Here is a 26,812-nt window from a genome sequence, read left to right as displayed (position 1 = left end):
AACTTTTTAATTAGTTCAAGTGACAGGAATACTTTTGATATTATTTAAATTTTAATTTCTATTTTCTTCCTGAACAGCAGATCTTACTACATTGTATTCTTTCTTCGAGTGCTGCTTAATCAGAAAGTCTTAGCATCTGGCACGCAAAGGTATGGACTAAAACAGCCACAAAAAAGGTAACTGTATATAATAAAAATATGCTGATAATTCTCTGACAAGCAGAAAGTCCAGATACTGTAAAGAAGGCATAGCTGCCAGTAAACTCATGGGACATAGATAACATACGCTACACCTGTGCCATGAGAGAAGACTTTGAATGTGGAAGGAAGATGGGATGTTCCCCTAAAGGCAAGACATTTCCCAGAAACCTGAAATACTGGGGTACCTGGCAACTTCCAATATTCCAAATATGACAGAACTCCACTGGAGTCTTGATCCAAGATGTTCAATACTAAATGTTTCTTAAAATACTGTGTTATGCACCAAGACTTAAAACAGTTATGAAAACCAACATACATCACACAAAGCTCATATAAGCTTCTGCAGTCCAGTGATTCATCAGGAATTTTACCAAGAAAAACAGCCAAATATGGCACAAACTGAGTATTGCAGAACCTAAAATTTAATAATAATAACCTTTTAACAAAATTCTAACTGGAGAGCGTGCAAGTCAAAAGAGCTCAGAGATGAAAGAAGAACACATCTCCAGCAATATCACTGTTTTCCACTCTTGAGGATTCTGTTACGCCACTTTTAAATCTTCTTTCCAGAAGGACTCATCTCAATTCAGAATTCTTCAGGTTCCCTGCAAAAACATTTAGGCTCTTTTCTTTGTCTTTAAAGTTAAAGAGCATATATATGTACATAGACATGATTTAGACCTTAAAATACAATTCAGGAAATAAAAGCTATGAGACACAGCACATTATCTTCGTTATTTTACATGATCTCATCCTCTTCAAAACAATGATAGCCTTCCGGCTGCACTGTAACCAGGACTGTGTGCAGCGCTCCAAACAGTTGGACAAGTGCTCTTTGCAGTGGCTGCACTGGAACTGAATAGTATCTTGTTTGACTTCCCTCCACGCCTTTTTTCAGCCTGGTTTCCTAAGGAAATCAGATTTATGTAATCACTCAGGGAGAGAAGGAATGGTACACATATGTACATAAGCACTGCATGTGAATGTCTGTCCATCTGTCTACCTGACCTTACTAATACCTTTGGAGCTCATTGGTCAGTTTCAATCACATTAAAAAAAAGAGCAGAGAATATCAGATTTTTAAGTTCTTGAAAGTTTCATGAGCATGGGCTACAGGGTATGAAAAAGTGTTTCCACAGAGAGAGCCTGCGTGTCTTCTTAGACGTCAGTAAACTCACAGGGGAAAGAATAGTTCTGCTCCTTTCCTGCCTGCCGGAAAATCTTCAGTCAGAGGTCACAATCAGTGGAAGATGACCAAATTTCTTGTATTCAAGAATTCATAAAATAGCTTAAGTTGAATTCACTACTGCTTTTAAAGCTGTTTTGAACAAAGTTGATGTTTTCCACATCATCTTTTTCCTGGTCTAGCATAGGAGTGAACTGCCCTACATGATACACATTTCCTGGTTCAGTTCCTTGCTCTCAAGACCGCTTATTTTAAAACATCAGTGTTGTACCACACTCATGGCAGCATTCTACCCCTCTCAAACAGAAAGAAAATTAAAACTGAAAGTGTTTAGGATTCCCTTCAGGTCTCAGGACTAAACAAGTATGTGGCTCTGTACCATAAACAACTAGTGAATAAAGTTGCAAAAAGACAGTGCAGCAAATACAATGATCATCTTTATTCACCACTGCTCTGGAACACAAGTACTACCACACTTGAAAGCTCTTGTGCTCAAGACAGCTGTAAGTAATAAAACAGATAATGAGGTTTCAGTGGACATCTCTGTAGTTCTTCTCACATCCCTCCAATGAACCGTACACGGTCCACCTGTATCCAAAAAGCCACCCTTATCAAAGTATACTAACAGATTAAAATTCAAGTCTAGAGGCACCTTAAGGCATAGATCCACAAACTAAGGAGCTGTCATAAAAAGAAAATAAAGCCACAGCTGCTAGAAGTCATCCTAAGCATCGAAATACTAGACAAAGAGGGGGGAAAAAAGTTCCTTATAAAAAAATATACCTATTATACCTATATTTCAGCCCTGATACATGATCTGCTTGTAAACTGTTTAGTCCCGTGACCACACCGAACCCCGCACATTTCCCGGCGGGGCGCTGGAACTGGGGGCTGGCAGGGGGACACGCAGGCAGACCCCGGGAGGTTTCGGCCCGAAGCCGCGGCCGTGCCGGGGCCAGCCCGGCTCCGGGGCGCGCACCCGGCGGGGCGCGGCGTGCCGGGGAAGCGCCTCGGAGGCGGGAGGGCGAGACACCCGAGGGGCAGCCGGGCCGCACGAACGGCGAGTTTGTGCCACGCGAAGCCTCCTCCCCGCTCCCACACCCCGCCGCGGGGCTCGGGCCGCTCCCGCTGGGCTCCCCCGAGCCCCGCACCGAGAGGAGGCCGAGCGGCTGCTCCGGCCCCGCTCCCGCCCGCCGGCACGGGGCGAGCGCGGCCCCGCGCCCTTCCCCCGCGTTCGGGCTCGGCCGGAGCCGGCGACGCTTTGGGATCGGCTGGCAGTGCGGCGCCCTTTGTGGAACGCCTCAATTCCCCCTTTATTCTGCCCTCCCCGCCAGCCGGTCACTATCCCCGTTCCAGCGCCAGCCCCCCGTAGCAAGGAGCACATGTTTCCTCTCGGGCTCCTGGCCCGCCTTACAACGAGCCACGGCCAGGGGAAGGCGGCACCCGGTACCAAAACCGAATCAGAAATATGGAATGTGAACGCGCGTGGCAGCTGTGACGGGGGATGCAGAAAGAAGCGATCCATTTCACCCTTGTCGGTCCTCCGCCGCTGCTTTTCTGTCAATTGCCGATACCATAACGCTTCCTTATTGCCTGTTCAAGTAAGTAGGGGGGACAGTCTCCATTCCCTTACGTGTCATTCCTGAGCAAATCAAGCATGTACCAAGCTAAAGGCTGACATACATATATGTGGAGTTCTCTGATCCCGGAATAATGCCGAAATCCTCAAGGCGTTAACAGCCAGCTCCCACAAAGAGCACTCAATTACATCGAGCATCCCCTTTGTCCGTGCATCCTCAATACACACCCGGCCGCTCCTCCATGCGTCCACGCACGCCCCACGTATACGGCCCCTTTGTGTCCTCGCCTCCCCCCACCCACAAAGAAATGCCCTTTCCACAAGGCATGCACCCAGCCTCGGACACTGCCCTTCGCCTTCCCCCGACACGCGCGACCCGCTGCCGGGCACGGCGCTCCGGTACCTACTTGTATTCAAGAAACAGTCCGTAAACCTCCTAAAGCAGCTTGCAGAATTAGATCCATCTTCCATGTCTGGCCCTGGGAGCAGGGGAGACGAGAAGGAGAAGAAGGCGCCTCTCTGCCGCTGCTGCCGCCTAGGAGTCCTGCTCCCGCCGGGGCCGTCGCCTCCTCGGATCCCGTCGCCGCGGGCTGCTGCTGCTGCAGCACCGAGGGAAATGCAGGACCACGGGCGAGAGGCGGCTGGGGAGAGGAGGAGCCGGGAGTGCTGCTGCCGGGGGCTGCCGGCTGCGGAACGGAGCAGCAAGCCCTGGATGGAGGAAGAACAGAAGAGTCTCCTCCTGCCGCTGCCGCCTGGATGGGCGATCAAGTGAGCTGCTGCAGCTGCTGCTCCGCCAACATCTCTTCCTCCTCCTCCACCTCCTCCTCCTGCCGCTTTCGCTGCTTCTCCTCCTCCTTCCCTCCCTTGGAGACTTGTGAGGTTAAAGGAAAATGAGGAGGGGAAACGAGGAGGCGGCGGCAAGAAATAAAAAGAAGATGGAGAAGCGGAGGAGAAGGAGGGGATTGGAACGAGGAAAGGAGCCGCTGCCGCTCTAGAGACGATGCTGGCGGAGACGGCGGAGGAGGCTGTGCCTGTAGCGCGGCTCCTGCTGCTGGTGGTGGTTGTTAGGAGGAGGGAGAGGGAGCTGCAGGCAGCCGAGTCGCCTCCAGGAGCGGGGGGAGGAGGAGGAGACCCGCCGCTGCCTCCACCTCCACCGCTCTGGCCATGGGAGTGGAGCGGGCGGCTGCCGGAGCCGGGCTTTTCCCCGGGTGCTGCAGCCAGGGGGGCCGAGGGGCGGGATAAGAACCGCTTCTCCGGGTTGGACATGCTTCCGCTCTTCCCTCCCTTTCGCGGTAGTTTAAGGCAGGACGTCTAGCAGAGATACCGGAGTAAAGCGAAAGGGAAAGCCGAAAAAGGACGGAGCGAAACAAGGGGCAACCGCGGATCGGTCCTGCGTTCCCTCCGGTAACTCCCGGGCAGTATTTCCTCCGCACCCCGGCTCCCCGCCCTCACAAAATGCTCACATTTCCGTTCCCCCTTTAGGCCAGAGGGGACACGGCGCTACTGACCGCCAAGCGGTTTCGATCCCCTTTAAAGTCCGCTTTTCCCCATGCTCCCACCTCGCATTCAAAGCAAGAAAACGGCAACAATCTGTATTTTCTTCGAGCGAGGCAAATATTGCCCCGTATGTGCGCGCTCGCCTGCAAAGAGGCAGATACAGTCACTGCAGTGCCGCTTCCAGCACCAGCCCCGGCCGCCAGAAAACGCCCACTGGCGGAGCCAGCGCTTCCCAGGCTCCCTCCCCTCTCCCTCCCTTCCTCTCACTGCTAGGCGCGCACACGGGAGCTACGGCACAGCGGTTACCTAAAGGGAAAGCGGGGAGAAACACGAGGAGAAGATCCTCCCTATGCGTGTCAGTATTCTAAACATATATTTCCAGCTGCTGAGATCAAAAGGCAGACGGCCTGCTGTGCTTAGGCTGGAGACGCCAGGGAATTGCCCCTCCGTTTCTGTGGGGCATCCAACACCATTTGTACGCGAAGATGCGCAGACCCTCCCCGACGCTCAGTATCACATGTGTTTGCTCTGGCTGCCCCTCGCCTTTCCCACCACTTGGCACCCTGACAGCCACCCACCCCTCAACCCGAGCCCTCCGGCTCCCCGGAGGCTGCCTCACACCCTTCTCTCAGGTGCAGTGCGGCTCCGGGGCAGCCACCGGCCTTGCTCCGCAAGCAGAGGCACCGCCGCTCCCCAGTGGAGCCTGTCGCGCTGGCCAGCGCCGCCTCGACGCCGCCTTGGGGTCCCTGGGCATTCGGGGTCCCGCCCCGCCGCCTCGCCCCGCCAGTCCGGCCGCAGCGCGCCCGTCCCGGCGCCTCGGCGGTCCGCGCTCCGGCGGCGCTCAGCGGGGCAGCCGCCGGCCGAACGCCCGGCCAAGGGAAGCCCAAGGGAGGGCTCGGACTGGAGTGGGGCCGATAGCCGCGCTCAAAGCCCCCGCCGCTTCTATTTCGTTTCGCCCTAAATTCTCTCTAGCAGCAGTCGTCAGCTGCCGAAAGGCGGGAGGAGAGCTCCGAGCCCACCGGGGTTCACCTCCAGCAGCAGGAAAGGGTGGCCAAACACGGCCAATTGGCCTTGGGGCTCCCCTCAGCCCGACCGGGCGCTCCCGTCGGGCCGGGCCGAGCGGGACCGCGGCCGTCGTAGAGGCGATGCCCCGCGCCGCCCGCGGGCACGATCGGAGCCCCCGGGCTGCGGGCAGCCCGCCGCCGAGCTCCCCTCCGGGACAGCCGTGCCCCAGCGCTGTCAGCGCCGGGAACCGGCCATCATCGTTCATCACCCGGGCAGCCACTGCAGCCCTTGGCGCCGCTGCCCTCACCCCGAAGCGGCGGCGCTCACCTGGGCGGGGGCTGCGGTGCCTGCCCGTGGCCTCCCCTCGCCCGGCGGCGGCTCTCGGGCAGCGGGGCGAACCCCGCCCTCGGAGCGGGCGCGGGGGCTCGGCGAGGGCTGCCCGGGCGCCAGGCGGGAGCTCCCTCGGGGAACCCCGGCGCCGACCGCCAGGGCGGGGGCACCTCCGGGGCCCGGCTGCGAGGGACCGTGCCCGGCGCAGTGCCACCCCGCCGCGGCACGACAGCGCGCCCGGGGCTCCTGCCCCGCAGCTACCTGGACGGGGCGCAGGGAACCGCTCTCCCCAGGTGAAGGACGCATCCCCTCGGCGCTGCCCGCCGCCAGCGGGCGGAGAAGCGGCCGCCGCGCTGGTTCCCACCGAGGCGGGGCGGCCGCCGTGGCGCCCGCAGCAGATTTTGTTGAGGTGCGGCGGGGTCCCGCGCAGCCGGGGCGGGCGCTGCCCCGCGGCGGGGATGGAGCGGGCACCGCCGCACCCGTTGCAGATATTGGCGGAAAAGATGTTCGTGTTGCCGCTGCCAGCAGGGCACCCGAAAAGCGGGAGATTCTGTTTTGCTCCTCTACCTTCCCGGAGATCAGACCTCCGCGCCGTCCGCCGCCACTCCAGGTGCTGCATTACCGCGTCCTGGTGTCGGCGGGAATCCTCATCGAACTACCGCAGTCTTCTTATCTCCGTTCAAAATTAGGCTCGCTCTTTCGAATTCCGACTCCTGCTTTGAAAACAGTGTAAACCTACGCTTTGGGGTTTCATTTTAAATCGTTCAAGTGTTTTATATTTATCATTTCAGGACTTCTTTTAATGCTAGAAAACACACCAACTCCTGTTAAAGCTAGAGTCTTTATGCATCAATCTGTAACGCTGAAAATATATTCTTCTGAAAATAGCAACGCTCTCAAATTAAAGTGCATTTCCAGCAACCTCAATGTTCAGTAACAGTGAGAAACAATCCCCAGAGTTTGAAAAAAGTTTAGAACGCAAGAACAGATTAGAGACTCTAATTAAACAAACAAAAACCCCAAAAAACAAAACAAGACTCAGTTTTACTAAACTGTTTCCATCTGCATGGTTCTTAAAACCTGTTGCCTAAAAATCCTGTACTAAAATGCAGAAAACTGAATCTGCTTTTGTGATTCACTTTCTCTTGGTACATTTGCCTTTACTAAAATAGTTTCGTAACTATTTCATATGCTTATTTGTGTGAGAAGCTTTTATTTCCTTAAGTCCAACCACTACATAGAGAGCTTTTCCCTAAAAACTGCTGCACAAGGACTAGAGATTCACTGAATATTTTAATTCTCTGAGAGAAAGCTTTGTCAATGGAAACAGCATTTCAGTGAATTGTGCTTTGTTTTTGCAGTCTGTTTGTTTGGCAATTAACAAGTTCTTATTAGAAAAACTCTTATTGTAAAATGTTTAAATTGAAAGAGCTGATCAGGTTTAAATGACTGACAAAAAGCAAGAGCCAGTCACCAAAAAAATTTAAAGCAGGTCCTTTAGACAGATTAGTCCCAAATTGTTCTGTCAATATCAAAAGTAAATTACTGAAACTTTACAGCATCAATTTATAATTATAGAAATCTTGTTTAACTATGCTAATCTATGCTATATTCCCCAATTGCTGTTCATCCAAACTTCAGTTGTTCAAATATCATTGCATCAGACTGGATATCTGTGTATTTATACAAGGCATGTCAATTGTGCATGTAAAAATATGTATCTGTATGTTCATCGAACAGGCAAAATACATTTTGATTTGTAACAAATGATCAGATATCCTAGAAAAGCAGCTTTCAGGTCAAGGGTTATTTACAAACTATTCATCTGATTACTATTCACTAGCCATTGGCAATTCATACCTGATTGGTCCCCTGCTTCTTGGCTGGGCAAGCAAAAGCAATCACAGAGAAAAGTTAGATGACAGTGAAAATTAATTTTCAAGCTCTCAACATTTGTATTTGTAAATTATACAGACTTGCAGACAACTTAAATGGGCTTCATGGCTTTCTCAATACCTGGGGATAGATTGGTGGTGAAACATTTGCTCGTCAATGTCAGTCTGAGTTTTCACTGCTCAGTCAGCATCAAAATTTCCATTGCCCCACAGCAGTGATGTCACTGATCCCACTGTGGTACTAACCATATACTCACGTCATTTACCAGAGAAGTCTCATGCACTCCAATATGAAACAGAGAGATTTGCTACATCATCCCCCCACACATCCCCTCCCCCGGAAGAAAAAATGCATTTTTAAAATGCAGAGACACAACAAAATGCAAGTTAACATATTCTGATGCATTCCCTTGTGCCAGATGCAAGGGTTCTGGTACAAATGCCCTGTGTCAGTGCAACCATGAGCAAAGGATTTTAGTTGTATTTACATGATTAAATGTGATTTCATGGGAATTTAGAAGTCACAGCACACTAAAGCCATCAGGTCACTGAAGCCATCAGGTGCATTGTACTTACAAGCATAGGCCTGGTTTGAAAGCAAATAAGACTGTTTGGCAATAATTTGGCAATATTAGTCAAAATACTTGAAGAAAAACATTGTGGGGAAAAAGTAAAATCAAGTTATGACAAAGGTTTTTTGGTATTAAATACAGCTTAAAACCAAACACCTGTTCTTTCCCAATTCTGTTGGCTCCATTTTAAGAATGGCAGTGACTCATCTTTTATCTGGTCCCACTCTTTTGCCTGGTAAATCCTCTTATCTCATCTTTATATCCTGAGTCCATTCTACAATGTATGACCAATTCCTTGGAAAAAAAAAAAAAAGAAATAGGACAGACTATGGGGAAAGGGAGATTATAAAAATGTAGGATGACAGCAGTAGAGGAGCTGACAGAACAAACACCAGAATGTGGATGAGATGGAAGCAGCTACAATGAAATATAGAGAAGGCAACCTGCTGGAAAAGTGGGGCAGGGGCAACAAAAGGATAAACATAGCTAAAACCCAAGCTCTGAAGCTGAGTAAATACAAGTAAAAATATTTATGGAAAAGTCCTCAGCCAGTTGATAAAAATAGTTGTTTGGGTTTTTTTTTTCCCCAGGGATTTTCTGCTAAATGACCTTACAGAATATAGTAATTGCCACTCAGATACTGAATTGCTATCACAAATTGGAAGCTTCCAGGAAAGACATTGTTTCCTAAAGTCTTATTCTATAATGCTTTAGAGTAATTTATAGAATCTCTTACTTCATAAGAGTGTTTTCTTACAAAGGACAACTCTCAAACACCATACACATGCAAGGAGTAAGTTTGTTTGAAGGGTATGTATCAGCCATTTTCTTTGATTCCCATAAACACTCATCCCAGCTCCCTCTTTTCCACATGGATATTAATTGCAAGTGTTGGCAACAGGCAAACATGTGCTAGCAGCCATCTTGGAAATATTTGGGGGAATGACCTAATCCAGGGGCAGAAGAAATACCATGAGATACAAAATGAATGGAAATTCCTTCAGAAAATAAAAAAAAACCCCATGTTTTTAAGAAGGCCCGGTCTGTTCAGAGATAATTGACATCCAGAAAAATAATAATAAAAAAGCAGATAAATATCTTGTTTACTTTCAGTATTTCATTCAGCTCTGCTATGTCATTTCACTTTCTGCTCAGCTTTCAACACAGCTGAAAGGTTCTGTGGCTGGAACTATATATGATAAAAGTTTCTCTTGAAGTGCTATGCTGTGTGATGTATGATAGTGGGTACATTAACAAAACTGTGAAGACCATGTCTTTTTCTGCCAATTTTTTTTACTTCCTTTTAGAAACACACAAATCTGAGAAGTTTTCAGCATTATTTTCCAGGCAAAGACTACGATTCTTTATGGAAAGAAGATACTTCATGTACAAAGGTAGGACATCTTTAATCACAAAATTCTGAGGTAGATACACTACTAAATATTACATTGAAATTAAAAAAAATTTTTTTTAAAAAATTAATTTTAAAATGGAAAAGAAAATCTAATGTCAATATATAGTGGGAAACATTTACAATAATTGTACTCAAATTTGTTTCCTACAAAAGACTATGAAAGAAGCCAAACAAAATCTTCTGAAGCCATCTAGCATTTTGTGTTTTCCTATGCAGGACAAGAACAGATATTTATTGGTTTTATTTAGAGGGTTTTCAGAGAGCAAAATGGCTGCTTGGGTTTAAGTTACTGTTATTACAGTAGGGGACACTCCTCCAGAAGAACTGTCCTTTAAATAAGTTAAAACTCCACTAGCAGCTCTCTTTACTGAGATGCTTTATTATAAACCCAAAGAAGCAAAATCACTGTAAGCTTTTTGAAAAAAACATCTTTTGAATCCTGTCCAGAAGAACAGGATCATGGCCTGGGACCAGGGCCTCTGAAGCAGTAATGAAACACAAACAGCAAAGGATGTAATGGTTGGCATGGCAGGCAATAGCATTGTTATTACCTAGCACAGTTGGAAGAGCCATTTTTATTGCAAGAGAAACAAACTGCATTATCAGGATTTTTGTAGTTCTTCCTTTTTGTTTTCATAATGAAATCTAGAGCTAATTTATGATAGAAATTTGTTACAATTTGCTATCTGTGATAGACAAGTAAGTTATTTCTATTCTGTACTCAACTGGAACATAAAAATTCTATTCTTTACATGAACTAAAGAATAGATTTAACAAAAATCCAAAAGGAAAGGTTAATACTGGCTTGTACTCATCCACCGTGAGTTGTGTGTGTATTTTGTTAGCACTGCTATTGTCACAACAGGAATGCCAGCTTTCCCCTATAACTCTCTCTTGCAACCCCTTTCTTCATTTTCCCAGATTTTTCAACCAGTAAAAAGAAGCAGACTTTTCCCCAATGTGGTTTGAACAGTTCATGAAAAATCCTACTGACAAATTCTTTGATGCAATTAGCAATCTCAGCTCTGAGTTTAAGTGTATAACTTTGTACAGCTGGTTTCTCTTTGATATTAACAGCAGGTACAAAAAAAAAAAAAAAGAAAAATAAAGACACTAAGTCCAACCTTTAGAATTACCTACAAACAAAACAACTTCATGTTAAATGCCAGCACCTTGTTGTCTAATCATCACTCGAGGGAAATAAGTGCTTTTTTAGAATGCTTCACTCTTTTCACTTCAATTCCTCCTTCCTTCAGTTGCACTGACTACCAAGCAGCCCCCTGTGAGAAACAGGACTTTTAATTCTGCTCTTCTGTTAGAAAAAGTCAGACCTGAAGCTGTTGACAGTGAAATGCAGTCATTAGCTTTCAGGGTTAATACCTGGATGAAAAAAAAAAGTGCAAAGAAATGCATAACTCTAGCAACCACAGGTTATTTCATGTGTTTTCTAAAAAGTTTGGTTTCAAAACCAAAACCAAACCAAGACCTGTTTCTGTACAGAAACATACCTTCGCAGTCCTGAAAACTAAAAAGCCTGAGTTTGAAAATGAAAGCTTGAACTCTTCAAGTTCGTTGTTTAAACACAGCTGTCCCATGTGGGGTCTCAGACTGCTGTAACATGCATTCATTCAACACACAACTGAGCTAATAAAATTGAGAAATATTTATTATCTAAGCAACTTTTCTCCATCCCATCCTTACCTTAGGGACCAAGAAATTCAAACCAACATATTTCTTTACAGCAATATACATGCACACACTACTAACATGTACCTGCTGTTTTTATATTCCACCATAGGACACACTTGCTATCTTTTTCTTGCCTGTTCTTCCTACTTCTCCTCCTATTTTTTCCTCTTTCTCCCTCTCTTTGTCTCTTCCACATAGACAATATTTCTCCAGCTGCAGAATCAACTTAACAGTATAGATTTTCTTTATGCAATATTTTAACATCAGCATGTGAAAACCTGCCACATAGAAGGCTGGGGTATTACTGCCATCATCCCAGAACAAATACTCTCACATCTACAACCCTAGACCATTGCAGACCAGCTTATTTGATTCAGTACAATTCTCCAGAAATAAAGGAATTGTCATATACTTTTAGTCATTGGCTTTTATTGCTTTGTTTACTTATTCCCCATTATCTCCTTTGCCAGGGGTTCCTGTTATTCCCATAGCTTTCTCTCCTTCATGCATGATCCATTCTTCTCTCCAGTTTACAGTTGCTCCCCATGCTGCCACATCTGCTACATCAGTAAACACGCTTCAAGCTGGCAGCATTCCTGTCCTCTCAGCTGCAACAAGCTCTTCACCTGCTTTACTACTTCAAAGTCTTTCTCCAACAGAAGTACATCTTTCTGCCCTTCTTCTGGGCAGGTCCCACAAAAAGCTCTGGTCCTCAAAAGAGGAGGGAGATTCTTCCCAAGCTTTGGGTCTAAACAAAGGTTAGCTGTTACAGTAGAAGGGGAAGGACAGAGACTGCTTGTTTCTACCAGAAGCCTGGGGCTGCCTATAGAGGAGGCTTTAGGATGATAGAAATGAAGCAGCATTATCTTATTCCTGCTTGGCTGCAGAGACGGGGAGTTTCTCATCTCTCCTGCTTGATATGGGTCCTCTGAACGAATGACTGGGAGACCTGAGTACAGACCACAGTGTTCAAGCAGAACAAATAGGACACATCCTACTCCTATGATAACGCAAGACCAATGGTCCAGAAATAAAATAGGCACAAATAATTTCTTTATGTGTTCTCCTTAGAAAAAAAGTAAAATTTGGTATAACTGACAGGAGTCCTTTCAGGCTAGGAATCTTTGTATTCTTGCTAGCCAAACAGGGCAGGGATTTTAAAATATATTGATTGCTTTATTATTTAGAAAATAAATATGGAACTGTATCCTGCTGTCGTATTTGGAAAGAACAGACCTGAGTATCTACAAAATTTTGAAAAAAGTTTATTTGAACTTATAATTTTTTCCTTTTTTCGGTTAATGTCCTGCACCTTCAGGACAAAATCCAAAGGGAATGCACAGTGTAACCCACTCGAAGCAATCTCTACAGCATCCTCAGCTCACCTCTCTGTTGCTGGATACAGCCTGCAAAAATGTGAATGCTGAACCTTGAGTCTGACAATTTTCAAAGCAAAGCAACCCCATAACTCAGAATCCATACACTGAGAAAGCTTCTGGCAAGCCCCTTTTTCCCAGAGCAGAAAAGTAAATCACACAGCAGTCCCAATACCCAAGTCAGTCAGACCATCTCTACGTCTGATATGGCTCATGCACACTCAGATATAATTATCTATCATTACCTTTTTTTTTTCTTCAGTACAGATTGACATCCAGACAAAACAAGCCATTAATGCAGGAGCAACTCTGGGTTTATTTCTGGAGGAAGGATTCCTTTGTGAGACTGCAAACCTCCCATTTAGCTAAAGCTCTTTGTGAGGTTTTCACCTGTGGTTACTCTGACCTAAGTTGCGGTTTGACTGAATGCAGCTTCACTAAATAAAATCTGATTAATTTTATTGGAAAAGCAAAACTTTTTGCTGCCAATGGCTCTTCCTGCTTACCAGCACATGCTCTGTACACAGCTTATCACAAGACAAACACAAAATTCAATACCATTTTTTCTCACCTAGAAAACTGTGGAAGTTATTCCTTTGACTATTTCAGCCCCATGGAGCTTTAAAATAACAGGATAACATTAATGCAGCTGTAAATTATCTATAGAGGAGGGCTTTAAATGAAGAGGAAAGGAAGCCACAGGAACCTTTAAACGGAGTAGAAATGAAAAAAAGAAGAGACAGGCAAATTGTTTTAAATATATCTTCTACCTTTTTGACATTTGATATTTCAAGAGAGTACTCTTATCTTTCTCAGACCATTTTCCTTGACTAATCAAGGCACAACCTTTTAGTTCTTTCATATAATGGTTGTTTTGTTTCCTGGTGTCTCACTTTACAAGTCCTTCACTATACCTCTTCCACTTGGAATTCACTTTTCCTCAGTGCAGGTGACTACAGTTGCAGACAGCTCTTGCTAATGTTTTACAGACAGCTTAAACATTTGCCAGTTCTTTTGGAGACATTTTGCCTGATACATCATGATCATAGTACTGGGTGGGTGGGAGGAGTCACTGTTGCCCAAGTCATTTTGTGATGAACATAGCCATGAGGACTTTCTTTCCCCTAGGTTGTTTCCAGCTGATGAGCTCAAAGATAGCATTCATATTTGTCCCTAGGTGAATGATATTGCACTTTGAACTGCTATTTTTCATTCTGCTTCCACTCAGACAGACTTCAGAGCTCTCTGAATCATACTGAAGTCTGCACCAGTTCCCCTCTGTGCAGAAAATGGACTCTCAAATTTTATAACCTATAAACTCTGCTAACACACCCTTGCTTGCATGTAGGAAAGAAAATATAAAACCAGTTCAGTCCCCAAAGAAATTCTTGCTAAATTCAATTTGTAACCTTCCTTATGCCAACAGACCATTTATCTTCCCTTCAGCTATAAACACTTCATTCTCAGGTGGTCCACAGCACCCAATATTTCTGCAGACTTCACAAATACTCAGGGCATTGCCTACAGCTCTGCAAAACAGGCAAGCACTAATGCTGCCTTACAGAGAAAGAAACACAAAATTTTAGGGTTTTTTCCCCCTGAAATTGTGCAGGAAGTTTTTAAAAAGTATTATAAAAGACCATTGAAAAAGTGACACAGATGTATTCTGATCCCCCCTCTGCTCCTCTGCCTGCAACATCACCGTCTGTTTTCTCCTCCATCGCACGTAGGAGGACAGAGTCCAGGCTGGGGCTGGCTTCAGGCAGAGGCAAAGTTAGCAGATCCCGAAAGCCGCAGACTGCCCGAGGGCACCTGGCTGCCTGCTCTGCCTTTCCAGGAAGGCAAGCAGACGAGCTCTTCCAGCAGGGTAGCCACCCAAAGAGCACAACTACAACCCTGCCTAAAAAGCCTCCTGCTGTCTCAGCCACCAATAACATGATCGCAATGCATGGCTTGTCCTTAGTGCCTGCTGTCCTACTTTTTTTAGGGAAAAAAAAAACTTCTGCTCTCTTTTGTTTTCCCTCTTCCCATGGCCATTTTTCTTTGCTATACGTGACACTAAACAGTTTTTAAAACAAACCTTCGTATTCAACACAAGTGTAATTTTTCAAAACCACACTCATGGCTGAGATCAAGCCATCCCTCCTTGTCTATGAACTAGCAGTCTTCCATGCAAGGCCACTCTACCAAGCATTAAGTTACAATGTACATAAATGACTTAATTTAATCTGAGAAGACATTTAGAAACTTCAAACAACAACTGATCTGTTATTTGAGTAAAAACCCAGACCAAAACAAAAACCCCACCCAACGCTCACCAACCATCGGTTTACTTTTTGCTCATAGTGAGATGTAGAAAAGCCCCCACCTCCCCAGTTAAACCTACCTGCCTGTAATTGAGAACTTGTTCTTTGTAATCAGATATCTGGCCTGGCCTGGGTGTAGAAGGAAGATTCCCTCTTAGAGATTAGTGCATTGTTAATATTAACAGCTTTCATGAGATCACTGCATTACTCTGCCAAGTGAAAATATTTGATCCACATGAACTGTGCTGAAGCCTGACATGCCGTTTGAGGTGTTCCTGAGGTTTTTCTTAGATTTTTCCAATAGATGGGTTTCAGGCAGCAACACAAACATAACTGACACGGCAGCAGCTCCTGCAGTCACACTGGCCTGTACTCCTTTTTGGGACACAAATGGCCCTACCCCAGCAGGATTTATTACAGCTTCTACTTCTGAGTGCACTGTGTGTCAGATTCCATTTTTCAAAGGACTTTTTGAAACCGATCTTGTTTTGAATAACAACAACGAAAAGTTAATTCACACTACTACTCTTCCATGAAAATCAGCATAGCTGTGTTTCAGCAAAGATACTTCTCCTTTGGAAAAGAGAGATCAGTGTATACTACGTTCCCAACTCTCTATGGCATTTTAAGGAAATGCAAGAATAAATGTAGGAAGAAATGAAAAAAATCTAGAAATCTCATGTATGAAAGTACAAAAAAAAAAAAAAAAAAAGGAAAAACAGCTGTATTAATCAGATGGCATGTTAAAATTCAGAAGGAAGTGAAATGTAGAGAAAGGTAATGGAAAAGTAAGTGGAATCATCTCGGAGCCCTGGGGGAGTTTTTTGCCATTTAGCTAGTAGTTATTTTAAATCTTACCACACCCCTGCAGCAGTTACAGGCAATCAGAAATATGTTTATCCAATGGACCCTTCAAGTTCTTGCTTTCCAAACCATGAAACAGTTTTCTTGGTGAGAAGTCCAAGCTAAACAATGATAATTCACTCATTTACCTACATGAAAGATTGTGTCCTTGCTTTGCCTGAAACCTTGCACCTGTTTTTTTCTGGTTTGTGCCAGCATAAAGCCACGGACTTCAATGGACTGGGTTATTTCTACAGCAATCAAAGAGATGAGCCAGATCACATGTTTTTGGCCTTTTCTTCCAGCCCTTCCCTTGTTTGAGTGCCTTATTCACTCTTCATAACTCTTTTATTTTTCCCATTTCAAAGCCTCTCCAATAGCAGCTTACAGGGATCTGGCTGAGAAGATGCTTTCTTCCTTCCAAAGGCAAAAAATGCAAGAACTTATCTAAGCCTCATGCTGCAGGTGAGTACTTGTTGTAGTTACATGGAACAAAGAGTAGGTACATTTCTTTATGAGCACAGGATGTGGGGGCAGTCTAGGAATCCCCATACAGGTATTTGAATTGCACAAAATGAGTAGCAGCAAATAACTTCAAGCCCACCACTCCAATTAGATGAATCTACCAGATGGAAAATCACTTAAAAAGCTAACAAGACTGTCATATTTTGCTGATTTGTCAGCATGTGCCTTCCAAGCATATTTGAAAACAAAACAAAAAAATCCTCAGAAAGCCAGGGAAAGCAGAATCACAATTGGGCTTTCCATGCATGAGACCAAACCAAACTGCCCACATATGTAGACACAGTCGCCATGGGCTACTTAGTGATACAGGACATTTTTCAAGCCCTGCATTAACTGCATCATGAAAGGTATTTCTCTACAGTTCTTTATAATAAGTATAGTTTTAAAAGAAAACCATGTGGGACAAAAGGAATAGATGCTTTATGAATGCATCTTGTACTTAACACAACAGAGAAATTATTTAAAGTTCATTCTTTCTTGGTGTCACTGTCTGATTAGGCTACTCACCATAAGTTACTGTGGTAATAATTCTGACTTCACAGGTAACTTCAAAACCATTATGTCCTGCTGTTTGTGAAATGCTGTGTTTACTTGAAAAGTAGTTTTTCTGAATTTCTTTACTTTTTTCATAATTATTTGCATTCTATTTCCCATAAAAGCTCAATTAAATGGTCTTTTTGACCCCATTAGTACATATTATTGATCATGGGGTTTTTTGAGATTTGCATATTCCAGGCACAGGCATTGACTGAGCATCCTCAGCCCATGCTTAATCCTTGGAACATTTTGTTCTTGTGTGTTTAAGGACTGTGTGAACACTGTGTTTGCACGAATGTCTATTACACACACTAAACTAACTAAATAATAATGCTAAATTCTGAGGTACACCTAAGCACTTGTGCATCTTGATGGTGCCTGGTTGTTTTCAGAAACTTGAGGACCTAGGGTAGTGTAGTGTAGTTAATAACTACAAAGGTTTGCTTCTTTTCCAGAAATGCTAGAACTGTATATCTGATTAAAAATATTTAGAATATGCAATATGTAGCTTTGTGAATCACTGCTATTTTAAAAATCAGCCTAACAAGGTTAAGCTTGAAATTAGAAGTTCACCTAAGTTTCAGAATTTAGACTGGTAATTCAATGACTGAGACTAGGAAAATCCTCTCCCATGAGCAGTTTGTTCCACAGTTGAATTCACTGAGATTTCTTGCAGATTCTTCCAAACTTTCTAAGAATGGACTCTCTCAAAGCAAGGCAAGACCACCTGGGAGGCTTGTCTGCAATGGCCTCTTCTATGTTCCTAGCAACCCTGACTTTGAAAAAATTGTCGAGGGAAAGGGGGATGCATATTTTAACCAGAGCTTTTCACATGAAGAAGAAATTTGGCAAAACAGAAGACAAATGATGGCTTCAGAACAAAGCCCAATGAACAGAGTGCCTTCCCAAACCAGTAACTGGCTGAAACAGTTGGTTTAACTTGTTCTGTGTGATAAAACAGTACCTTAGAGTAGGCAGCAATCTAAAAATACTAGTTTTCATATGTTAGCAATAATGTTTTTGTAAAACATTAAAATGCTGTCAGAAAGTAAAGATTAAAGTATGCAGAATAAATGCAGCATTGCCAAATGTCTCTGTCCGATATCATTAGAAACTCTGAAACATGCCTATCACAAATGCCTCCTGGACACTGATTTTCTGCCTTACGGTCGTGCTCCTTCCCCCACTCCCAGTCATCACTTTTCCTTTGCAGCTCTGTGAATCACAAAACTGAACGACACTCTGAATCACCCCAACACTCATCAAAAAGGTAATTCCCCAAGCAACAATTTGCTTGATGTGGTGATTGCAAACAACATATACGTGGCTGAGGGACAAGGAGCTGAGTGTTACCACCACACAGCTTTGGTCACCAAGGCCAGATGAGCTCAGCTGGGAAAAATATTCCACCTTTTAAAAAGTTTAGTTATTTCTCCTCTTGATTTTTTTCCCCCTAAATGAATGCGTTTACAAAAACAAATGAACAAGGAAAAAAAAGACAAAACCAAAGTTATATTAAATAGCTATCTGGAATAAAAAAATTGTAAACATGAAACTAAAGGTAACTTATGCATATGGACATACAAAGACCCCCAAAATCTCTTGAAATATTAGATCTTCTTGACCCCATCTTCCTGTTCAAGAACCTGCACTTCATATTCACACTGGGATGTATTTTTGGGACAACCTAATACATCTAAACATAGAGAGCATCTTTTTCTGATCTGTTCCACAAATTGAATGAAGTTTAAAATGAGAAGAATAAAAAATTACTTTCTATTCCAGTAGAGCAGCCTCTCTCAGGGGTGGATGGACCAAGAGAGCATACTCAGAAGGCAGAGAGGGTACTCCTGGGCTGGCAATAGCACTCTGCTTCAAAATTAGGTCTCCCTCTGACAGCCCATCTTCCACCCCACAGGACAGGAATTCCTCTCTCTTGGCCATCCTCCTCACTCAGTCTCTCAGATGGTATATCCTGCTTGTACCCTGCTCTCTCATCCTGCTCTCTGCTGACAGGAGGACTGTAATGTTCTAGCTACTTCTCCCAGCTGCCAACAGTTCAGACCTTTTCCCTCTCCCTTCATAAAGGCCTGCAATGATGATCCGAAACTAACGACCCAAATTTGCTTTGCCTACTACTGATTCTTCACTCAGGCAGTCAGGCATTGCCACTATCAGGAAACAGGAGTTACTGCTCAGCAACAGGTGATGGAAGTTCTTACAGCATTTTTTATGTTGGAAATCTTTTAGGCGTGTCTGCCCTCCATTTCTGCAGGTGTGAGTGTTACAGAGATATTTTTTATCTCCTTATCTTTCAAGTCTTTGTATATGGAGCTTTTCCTTCGTGTCTTTCTGAGCTGTTCCCTTGACATATTTTGCATGTTTGAGTTACTAGGAGCTGGCACCTTGTTTCATTTTAACATCTTTATGACTGTGCATGAATCACGGCTGCAATGCTGAGTACAATGAAGGACTCTCCAGAAAAGTCTTACATAAATCCTGTTCTCTGCACCTTTAAGAAACATCATCCTTTCTCAGTGTGCTATCACTGGAGCAAGGCCTTGGTCTCCAGACGTTTGAGCTGGGCTCTGGCCCCAGGAAGAAGATTCAGTTCCCTCCAGACCCACCCAGACTTGTCCAGGGTGCCAAGGTCTGCACTTTCATCTGCATTCAGCCCCCAATGGGGTTCCATGTACTCTCCATTCCCCCACCTCTCAGCCAACGCCAAACTCCTTACTTTTACTTTCCAGGGTCTCTTTACAAGCATATCCCCTTCCCGCTAGCCCATCCTCCTCCTCTTGCTGTCTCCATCTGCTCAACCTGGCCCTCCCCCATCTCTATTCACTGCCTCCTTCCATCCCCTTTGTGTTCCCCTCACATGCCTGCTTGCAAGATCTTTTCATGCTGTCTATGCCTGGATTTCTCTTCTTAAACCCCATCTGGCATGCATTCACTCTTTCTTCCTCCCACCTTATTCCCCTTCACAAAATTAACTTCAAGGAAACTTAAACAGTGGCCTCTGCCACATTCAGAAAAAATACTTTAAAACTTATTCATATTAATCTGGAAAACTCACTAGTATCAGTCATCCGAGTAAGTTTTTCCAATAAACATGCCAGTCTCGTCTCCATTCCCTTTCTCCCCTCTTCCCTCTCACCCCCCTCTATGTTGCCATTCTCTCTTGTTTGTTCTCCTTTTCACTTGGGCTGGAAGCTTTTCAGGGCATCTTTATCCCCATCAGAAAATCCATGTTGATAAAAGGGAGGATTGAGACAAATGGAACCAAAACAACCTGCTAACACCAGACACTACTGAAGATCCTACAGCTAAGCTGTGTTAATACATACCAGCCAGAAAGGGTGAGTTGAGAAATTATTTACAACTGATGTTTTACTCTCCCAGCTAAAGGCTGCAGGATCCACCAGGAACTTTGGGCAAGCAGAGAGGGAAGACACAGAGGCCAGCAACAAGAATAAGAGGCAGAAACATCTCCTGACCAGCTGTGAATGGGGAAGGAACCAAAAGTTTTGTGAGAGAGGCACAACTAACTCTCCTGCCTATTTTTTTAGCAGTCCCCAATGGCAAATTGAAACCATACAACTAATGCATAACAGGTTGTATCAACACAGTAGCCTAGCATCAAACACAAAAGCAGCACATGCTTGCATGCTGGCAGTGCAATACTGAATTAGAATTTTCAGTAACAATAAATGAAGAACAAAAAGATATCAAAGCAACTTCCTTGGTGAGGTAGACCATCAAAATCAGTGCAATGGTACAAAACCAGAGTGGAATGGGTATCTCAGGAGGCTGCTAATAGTAAAAGCATTTCACCTTGAGACTGACCAGACTAACAATTGAGCTATTAATGTCTTAAGATTCAACAGAGCACTCCTCACCCCTCAAGAAAATATTTCTCATTTCATGTGCAGGGAGATGTTTCTGCCAAGCACAGCTCAAACCTTTCTCTGTGATCTGATGGCTTTCTGGTTGCCTGTAGGGCATTAATGGTTGCAAATATTTCTATGAAAGAGAGTGCAACCACACTTTGAAAATGCATCTTTGGGATGAAAAATTATTAACAAACCTTCTTGGTAGTTTCAGTGGGAGAAACACCAAGCTAAATTGCTTGCAGATTTAACTCTCTTTTTTAATTTGGAAGAGTCCTTCCAGCTAGAGAAGAAGAAAATATGACACTGTTTCTGAGCCTAAATCTCAGTCCAGGCCCACCACTCTCCAAGCTATTGGTGAGAAGCAGATGGAGTTTCCACAAAAGGGGTGACTTCAGCATCCCAGAATAGTCCCAATGTAATCCAGAAGGAAGTAGCTAGTGACCTGCTGATCATAATTTAATAATTTAAACACTCACACGTCTAAGATCAGATGGTATTGAGCCAAGGAAGCTGATGGGAGAGCTTGTTAAGTCGCTGTCCATCATTTATCATCAGTTCCTGGCTAACCAGGGAGGACTCACATTCTGTGTACAGCTCTGGGGCCCTCACTTCAGGAGGACAATGAGGTGCTGGAGCAGGCCTAGAGAAGGGCAAAGGAGCTAGTGAAGAGCTCTAGAGAGTCTCATACAAGGAATGGCTGAGGGAGCTGGGGTTGTCTAGCCTGGAGAAAAGGAGGCTCAGAGGGACCCTATCACTTTCTCCAACTGCCTGAAAGGAGGCTGTGGCCAGGAAGGCTTGACATCTTCTCTCAGGCAACCAGTGACAGGATGAGAGTACACAGGTCTCAAGCCGTGCCCGGGAGGTTCAGGTTGTACCTCAGGAGAAATTTCTTCATGGAAGTGGTTATTAAACATTGAAATGGACTGCTCAGCCAGATCGTGGACTCCCAATCCCTGGAGATGTTCAAGAAATAAATGAACGTGTCAGTGCCATGGTCTAGTTCACAAGATGGTGATCTGTCAAAGGTTGGACTCGATGATCTCAGAGATCTTTTCCAACCTAAATAAAATGATTGTGTAATCTTATTGGCATTTTCATGGTCCAGAATTTCTATCATAAAGAGCAACCACAACCTTCCATCTGAAAATAAATTTACCTTTTGATTGATTATCACTAGCCATTACCGTGAGAGGAATCTCAAGACTCCTCCTTCCAGTTTATTGACCTTCAGTTACTAACTGGTTGTCAAGAACAGGGTTTTTTTTCATGGAGAAGTTTTAAGAGAGAGTGTAATTAATCAAAGCATCTGACTGCAAGAAAGTGCTAACACCCACAAAAGCTAATTTTCAAGGACTTGTAAAGCCTCATGCAGCTTTATAATAGTACTACAAAATCTATTTCATCAACAGTTCTACCCTGAGTTTTTATCTCTGCTAAACCAGAAGAACCTCAGGGACAGTCCTGGAGTCTGCAGAGAGTGAAAAGAGTAGACTGTGTTCACCAACGACTATACATTTCCTAAAAAATCACCAGAATTCTACTGAAGTTTTTACTCTTTCATTAAGAGCATTGTGTTACTACAAAGTAGCAGTTGCCTGAATGTAGCTTTATATATATATATATAGTTAGACTTCATTTAGACTACGTATTTACCAGTTTACTTGTCTGTGCTTTGAAGGAGGGACAATCTACAGTTCTGCATTCAAGCACTGTGACAAACTAGCACAACAGACCTCTGGGTTAGTCCAAGGTAATCCTGTAAAAAAAATAGCAGGTGGTCAGTACAGGGGACAGAAATGAAGTACCTTGAAAAAACATTTTCAATTGACTGTTCTTCTCTGGAGTTTAGGAGCAACTTCTGCCCCATGTAAACAGTAGCACAGTGGTCTCCTCCCAGTGTTTACAGAGCCATAGTGACAAGACCTTGGCACAAGCAATTTTTTTTGTCAGGGGAATAGTAGGCTGCTCACTGAGCTCCATGCACGTACATGCAGTGTGTACTAATGTCAGGGAACAGGAATGATTAATGAAAACCTGACTTAAAACACTTTGCTGCTTTACAATAACAGTCCAAAATGCTGTAGCCATAACATCATGTTAAGATGTGGTTGATTTAGCCATTGCTGTGAAAGACTAAGTTTTATTTTGGTGCTTTTTAATAAGAGGGAAGGAAATGCCTCACATTGCTCAGCAATGATTCCTTTGGGCAATTAGGAACGACATCAACAGGCTAGAGGGAGGTTTGCCCAGGAAAAATGAAGGGCGCAGGCCAGAAAGCAACAACAGCAGACCCTTGGAGGTTTGAAAGTAACATGAAGGATACCCAAAGGCATGACTGGGAACATCTTAAATCAGGGAAAACGGCAGTAGCTGCATAAAACCCATACTGTTTTCTGTTTTCAGGTTTACAAAAGCTTCTGCAAATGAGTAAGCCACGTGAAAATCTTAAAAGGTTACAGATAAGACATGGAGTAAACTCAGCTGTATCTGTGTCACAACCAGCAATATGCTGCATTCCTAACGAGAAGATCCAGGATACATTTTGGAAGGGACTCAAGCTGCCAGGCTCAAAGCCAACACAATCTGTGGGTGGGTGCTGGATGCTTGCCTTGAAATTCACTCCTTGCCAGCAAACCTATGGAGTAACAATGGCATCAGTTTTGGAGGGAGATTTCCCAGTGTTTAAAGCTAGAAGAGACCACAAGTTGATCTACTGCAGCCTCCTGCTGTTAAATTTTACTACTGCCCTTTCTATTGAGAATAATGATTTTCATTATAATAAAGCAATTGATTCTTCAGTCAACCAAGCTGTCTGCACGCTCCAAGACTACGAGCAGGAAGGAAGACAGAACTAAAATCTTTGCAACCACAGGTGTGGTACAACCACACATTCCTTGTAGGTGATCCACATACCTATCCAAAGAGAAAATCAAGTTGATTTTCAGGTCTCAGCCAAGTGACCAGGAGAATATTTTTTCCCCTGGCAGATTCAAATGTGATCAGCAGTTTCACATGGGATATAAGACTACGAGAGACTACACAGGTATCCTTAAATGAAAACTCCCTCTACTATCTACCCTATGAGGTCTCTCATTTACGATTCTTTCCTGTCCTTGACGAGTCAAAAAAAAAGTGAAAACCACTCCCAGTATGCATAAATATCATTCCTAACCCCTGTGGGCAGCCAGATGAAGCCCTAGAGCATGAGACTTTATTTTAACATCAGGATGTCTTCCAGAAAGGAAATGGGGGGGTAACAACAGGACAGAAAGATGAAGTACAAAAATACGGCACTGTCTCAACTGCAAATAAACCTGCCACTTTCTGCCTCCAGTACACTATGTGAGAAACTTACAGGGTAGGCATTTTTGAAGATCACACTCAGAGGTAAAATCACTTTATAAATTCCCAATCTCTTCTTCTAACCTTGCTTGCCCTTCGAAAAGCAGCAGCAGAAGGAATTTCTATCAAAGAAGTTAAAAGAAGGTAGACTAAGCCCACTGAGATGACAACATGAGAAATAAACATAACAGAAACCTGAAAAATGAGAGAACAAACTAGGCTCATTGAGAAATAACAAAGCAAGCATTAATTTGAAAGTGGAAGATTGAGCCACTTTATTCTGTGTGTGAGGAAATAAATATTAACAATGAGACATTTTCAGGTGAACTAACCAGCGCAAGGAGCAGAAAAATAAGTCACGAACGAGGAATAAGCAAGCATATTTTAGGGACAGAGGGAGATCAAGCGCTATGTCAGAATGAGTTACCTAGAGATGAAAAATGAAAAACATGACTCATTCATCATTTGTGGAAGTATTTTCCAAGTATGTGGAAACAGACACCATAGTTCCAGCATTTAGCAAATAAAGATTCTAAAAGATAGGCTGACATTATCTTTCTAAAAGACTAACACCTACATTTTTTGAAACCCTCTGAGATATTTATGAGTAGCCAGGGGGTGCACTTGGAATTGTGAAATTTAATTAGTGAGTCACTACAGAATTATGAAGCGTAAATCAGGTCAAGTTCATTTTTATGCAGTTGCTGTTGGTCTTGATTCAGGCGAGGAACCAACAGATCTGACCTAAGAGACCTTCAAGGATATTTGCTTTTTAATCAGGTTCCATGTGGACTGGATTTCCAAACAATTCACTTCATTCATTAACAGCATTTTTAAGAAATGAGCCTGATTCTGTAGCTGCCATGTTAAAAAGCCCATCAACTATCACCATGGGGAAAGCTTTTTATATAAAAAAAATGGGACCACAGAGTCAGATACCTAAATCTGGAGGGTTTGTACCTAATGAGGAGCAGACCACCAACAGGGCTCTATCCTCACCATTCATTGATGATTTACTTCAAATACTAGAGCTTCACCATCCCTGGCACTGTACTTCCCAGGCAAGGCTTTCCAAAGGCTGCTGTTACACACAGACAACGAGAGCTGGGAAAGGCTTGGCCATTCTTCTCAAGTCACACAGCATGAGTCTGGGCTTGTGCCGGGGAAGCAGTCATGGTTTCTCCAGTGGGAACGCTGAGAATAAGTTATCAGTGGATTTCAAAGATGTGCTTGCTTCTATCAAGGTCATGCTGAGGTCTGTTGCTAGTATCATTCCTACTACTGTAGTGACAGGATTTTTTCCCTCAAATCCCTCCTCTGTTTCTAGCGCCTTTCATTGTGAAACAAATCCATGTGGTCATGGTCTTATAATCAAAAATACTTTGTGCCCATATTCCCTGTGCTCATCAATCTTTTCACCTCCCTCTACAAATCGACTCGCTGACCTGATGATTTTGGCAGGTTCTGTCTCCCGTTCTCTGCTCAGAGCAGAACAGCACTAAGGAAGGCTAGCAACTACTTTATTGTAACAAGCATACCATGCTTTATAAACATAAGCAATTGTGAGAGTAATGTGGAAGTACCATCTAATCACAGTGTGTTGTGGTTGTCTGGCATCAAAAATGGTGGGATATGAAATACCTGATCAAGGCAAGGATTTTTTCAGCTTTTCATATGTGTCCACTTGAACCTTTTGTAACAAGTACAGAAACTCAGAATGAAGTAACTGCTCTCAAAACCACAGCTCTTCAGTTTCTTAATTTAATGGAGCAGACGGTGGTTTCTATATGCTTAATTATTCCTCTTTTTTTTTCTTTTGTCCAAAAACACATACAAAAAAAATTCTCTTAGAATATTTTATTGTTCTAAAGCCATGGTAATAGAGCTTGAGCTGCAATCTAAAAATTAATCACTCAAGTTTTAAAATCATGTTAAATTTCATGATCCAAAGGAATTTGTCAAAAGCATAAGGCAGGGATATTGATATATAAACTGGATAAAACCCTATCAAAACCAAAAAACATCCAAATGCAAGAAAATATTGTTATTTTACATTAAACTGTGAATAACTGAAGCTGATGTCTCTAGCTGAGTAGCAGCAAGTATTTATACAAAACCTGGAAGTAATATGGTGTGCACCAAAAAGGTACTTGCTGGATGCAAAAAGGCAAAAATATCATCTTTGTGGATTCAAAATATCATCTTTGTTTAGTTCTATGGCCAGCCCAGCCTAGTCACTGGGTTATTTCACAAGGCAGAGTTTCTCTGATTGTTCTTCCAAAGATGCTCCAGACAACTTGATTTTCTGTTGATAACTGTTTTACTTTCTGGCTACAAGGCATTGGCATGGAGTTTCTGTGTTTGGCTTTGCAAGGTTAAAGGAAGCACTTTTAAGTTTTTAAACCTACATTCTAGCCCCTCCCCGTGAAAATGAAGATTTGAAAATCATTTGCTTCAGACTAGTTTTGCAATCCAAGGTTACACATTAAACTCAACAAGTAAATGCTAGGCCCTAATTAAGTTGGTGCTGTTGTCCTAAGTCTTTGTAATCACTTCTCTCAAAAGAATGTGAAAATTATAAGCAATGGTCTCAAATTAGAAGATGGACTCCACACATTGCTAA

At 43.6% G+C, this 26,812-nt stretch overlaps 1 protein-coding gene across 6 annotated transcripts in view; it reads right to left on the bottom strand.

Annotated features, from left to right (window-relative positions):
* Nucleotides 1-26,812, bottom strand: part of PDE10A (phosphodiesterase 10A) — a 360,121-nt gene that overhangs the window by 178,910 nt on the left and 154,399 nt on the right. For 2 of the 6 annotated variants that reach the window (XM_063390614.1, XM_063390615.1), the window contains exon 1: nucleotides 3,373-4,517. The exons of 2 other annotated variants lie outside the window; for them this stretch is intronic. In XM_063390614.1, coding sequence (XP_063246684.1) covers nucleotides 3,373-4,231 — 859 coding nt within the window. In that variant the 5' untranslated portion in view covers nucleotides 4,232-4,517. 2 more of the 6 variants (XM_063390619.1, XM_063390618.1) reach the window with 2 other exon arrangements.

Source organism: Prinia subflava, chromosome 2 (genome assembly GCF_021018805.1).
Source record: "Prinia subflava isolate CZ2003 ecotype Zambia chromosome 2, Cam_Psub_1.2, whole genome shotgun sequence".
Lineage (NCBI taxonomy): Eukaryota > Metazoa > Chordata > Aves > Passeriformes > Cisticolidae > Prinia > Prinia subflava.
Note: the sequence above shows the minus strand (reverse complement) of the source record. Positions and strands in the feature narration are given on the sequence as shown.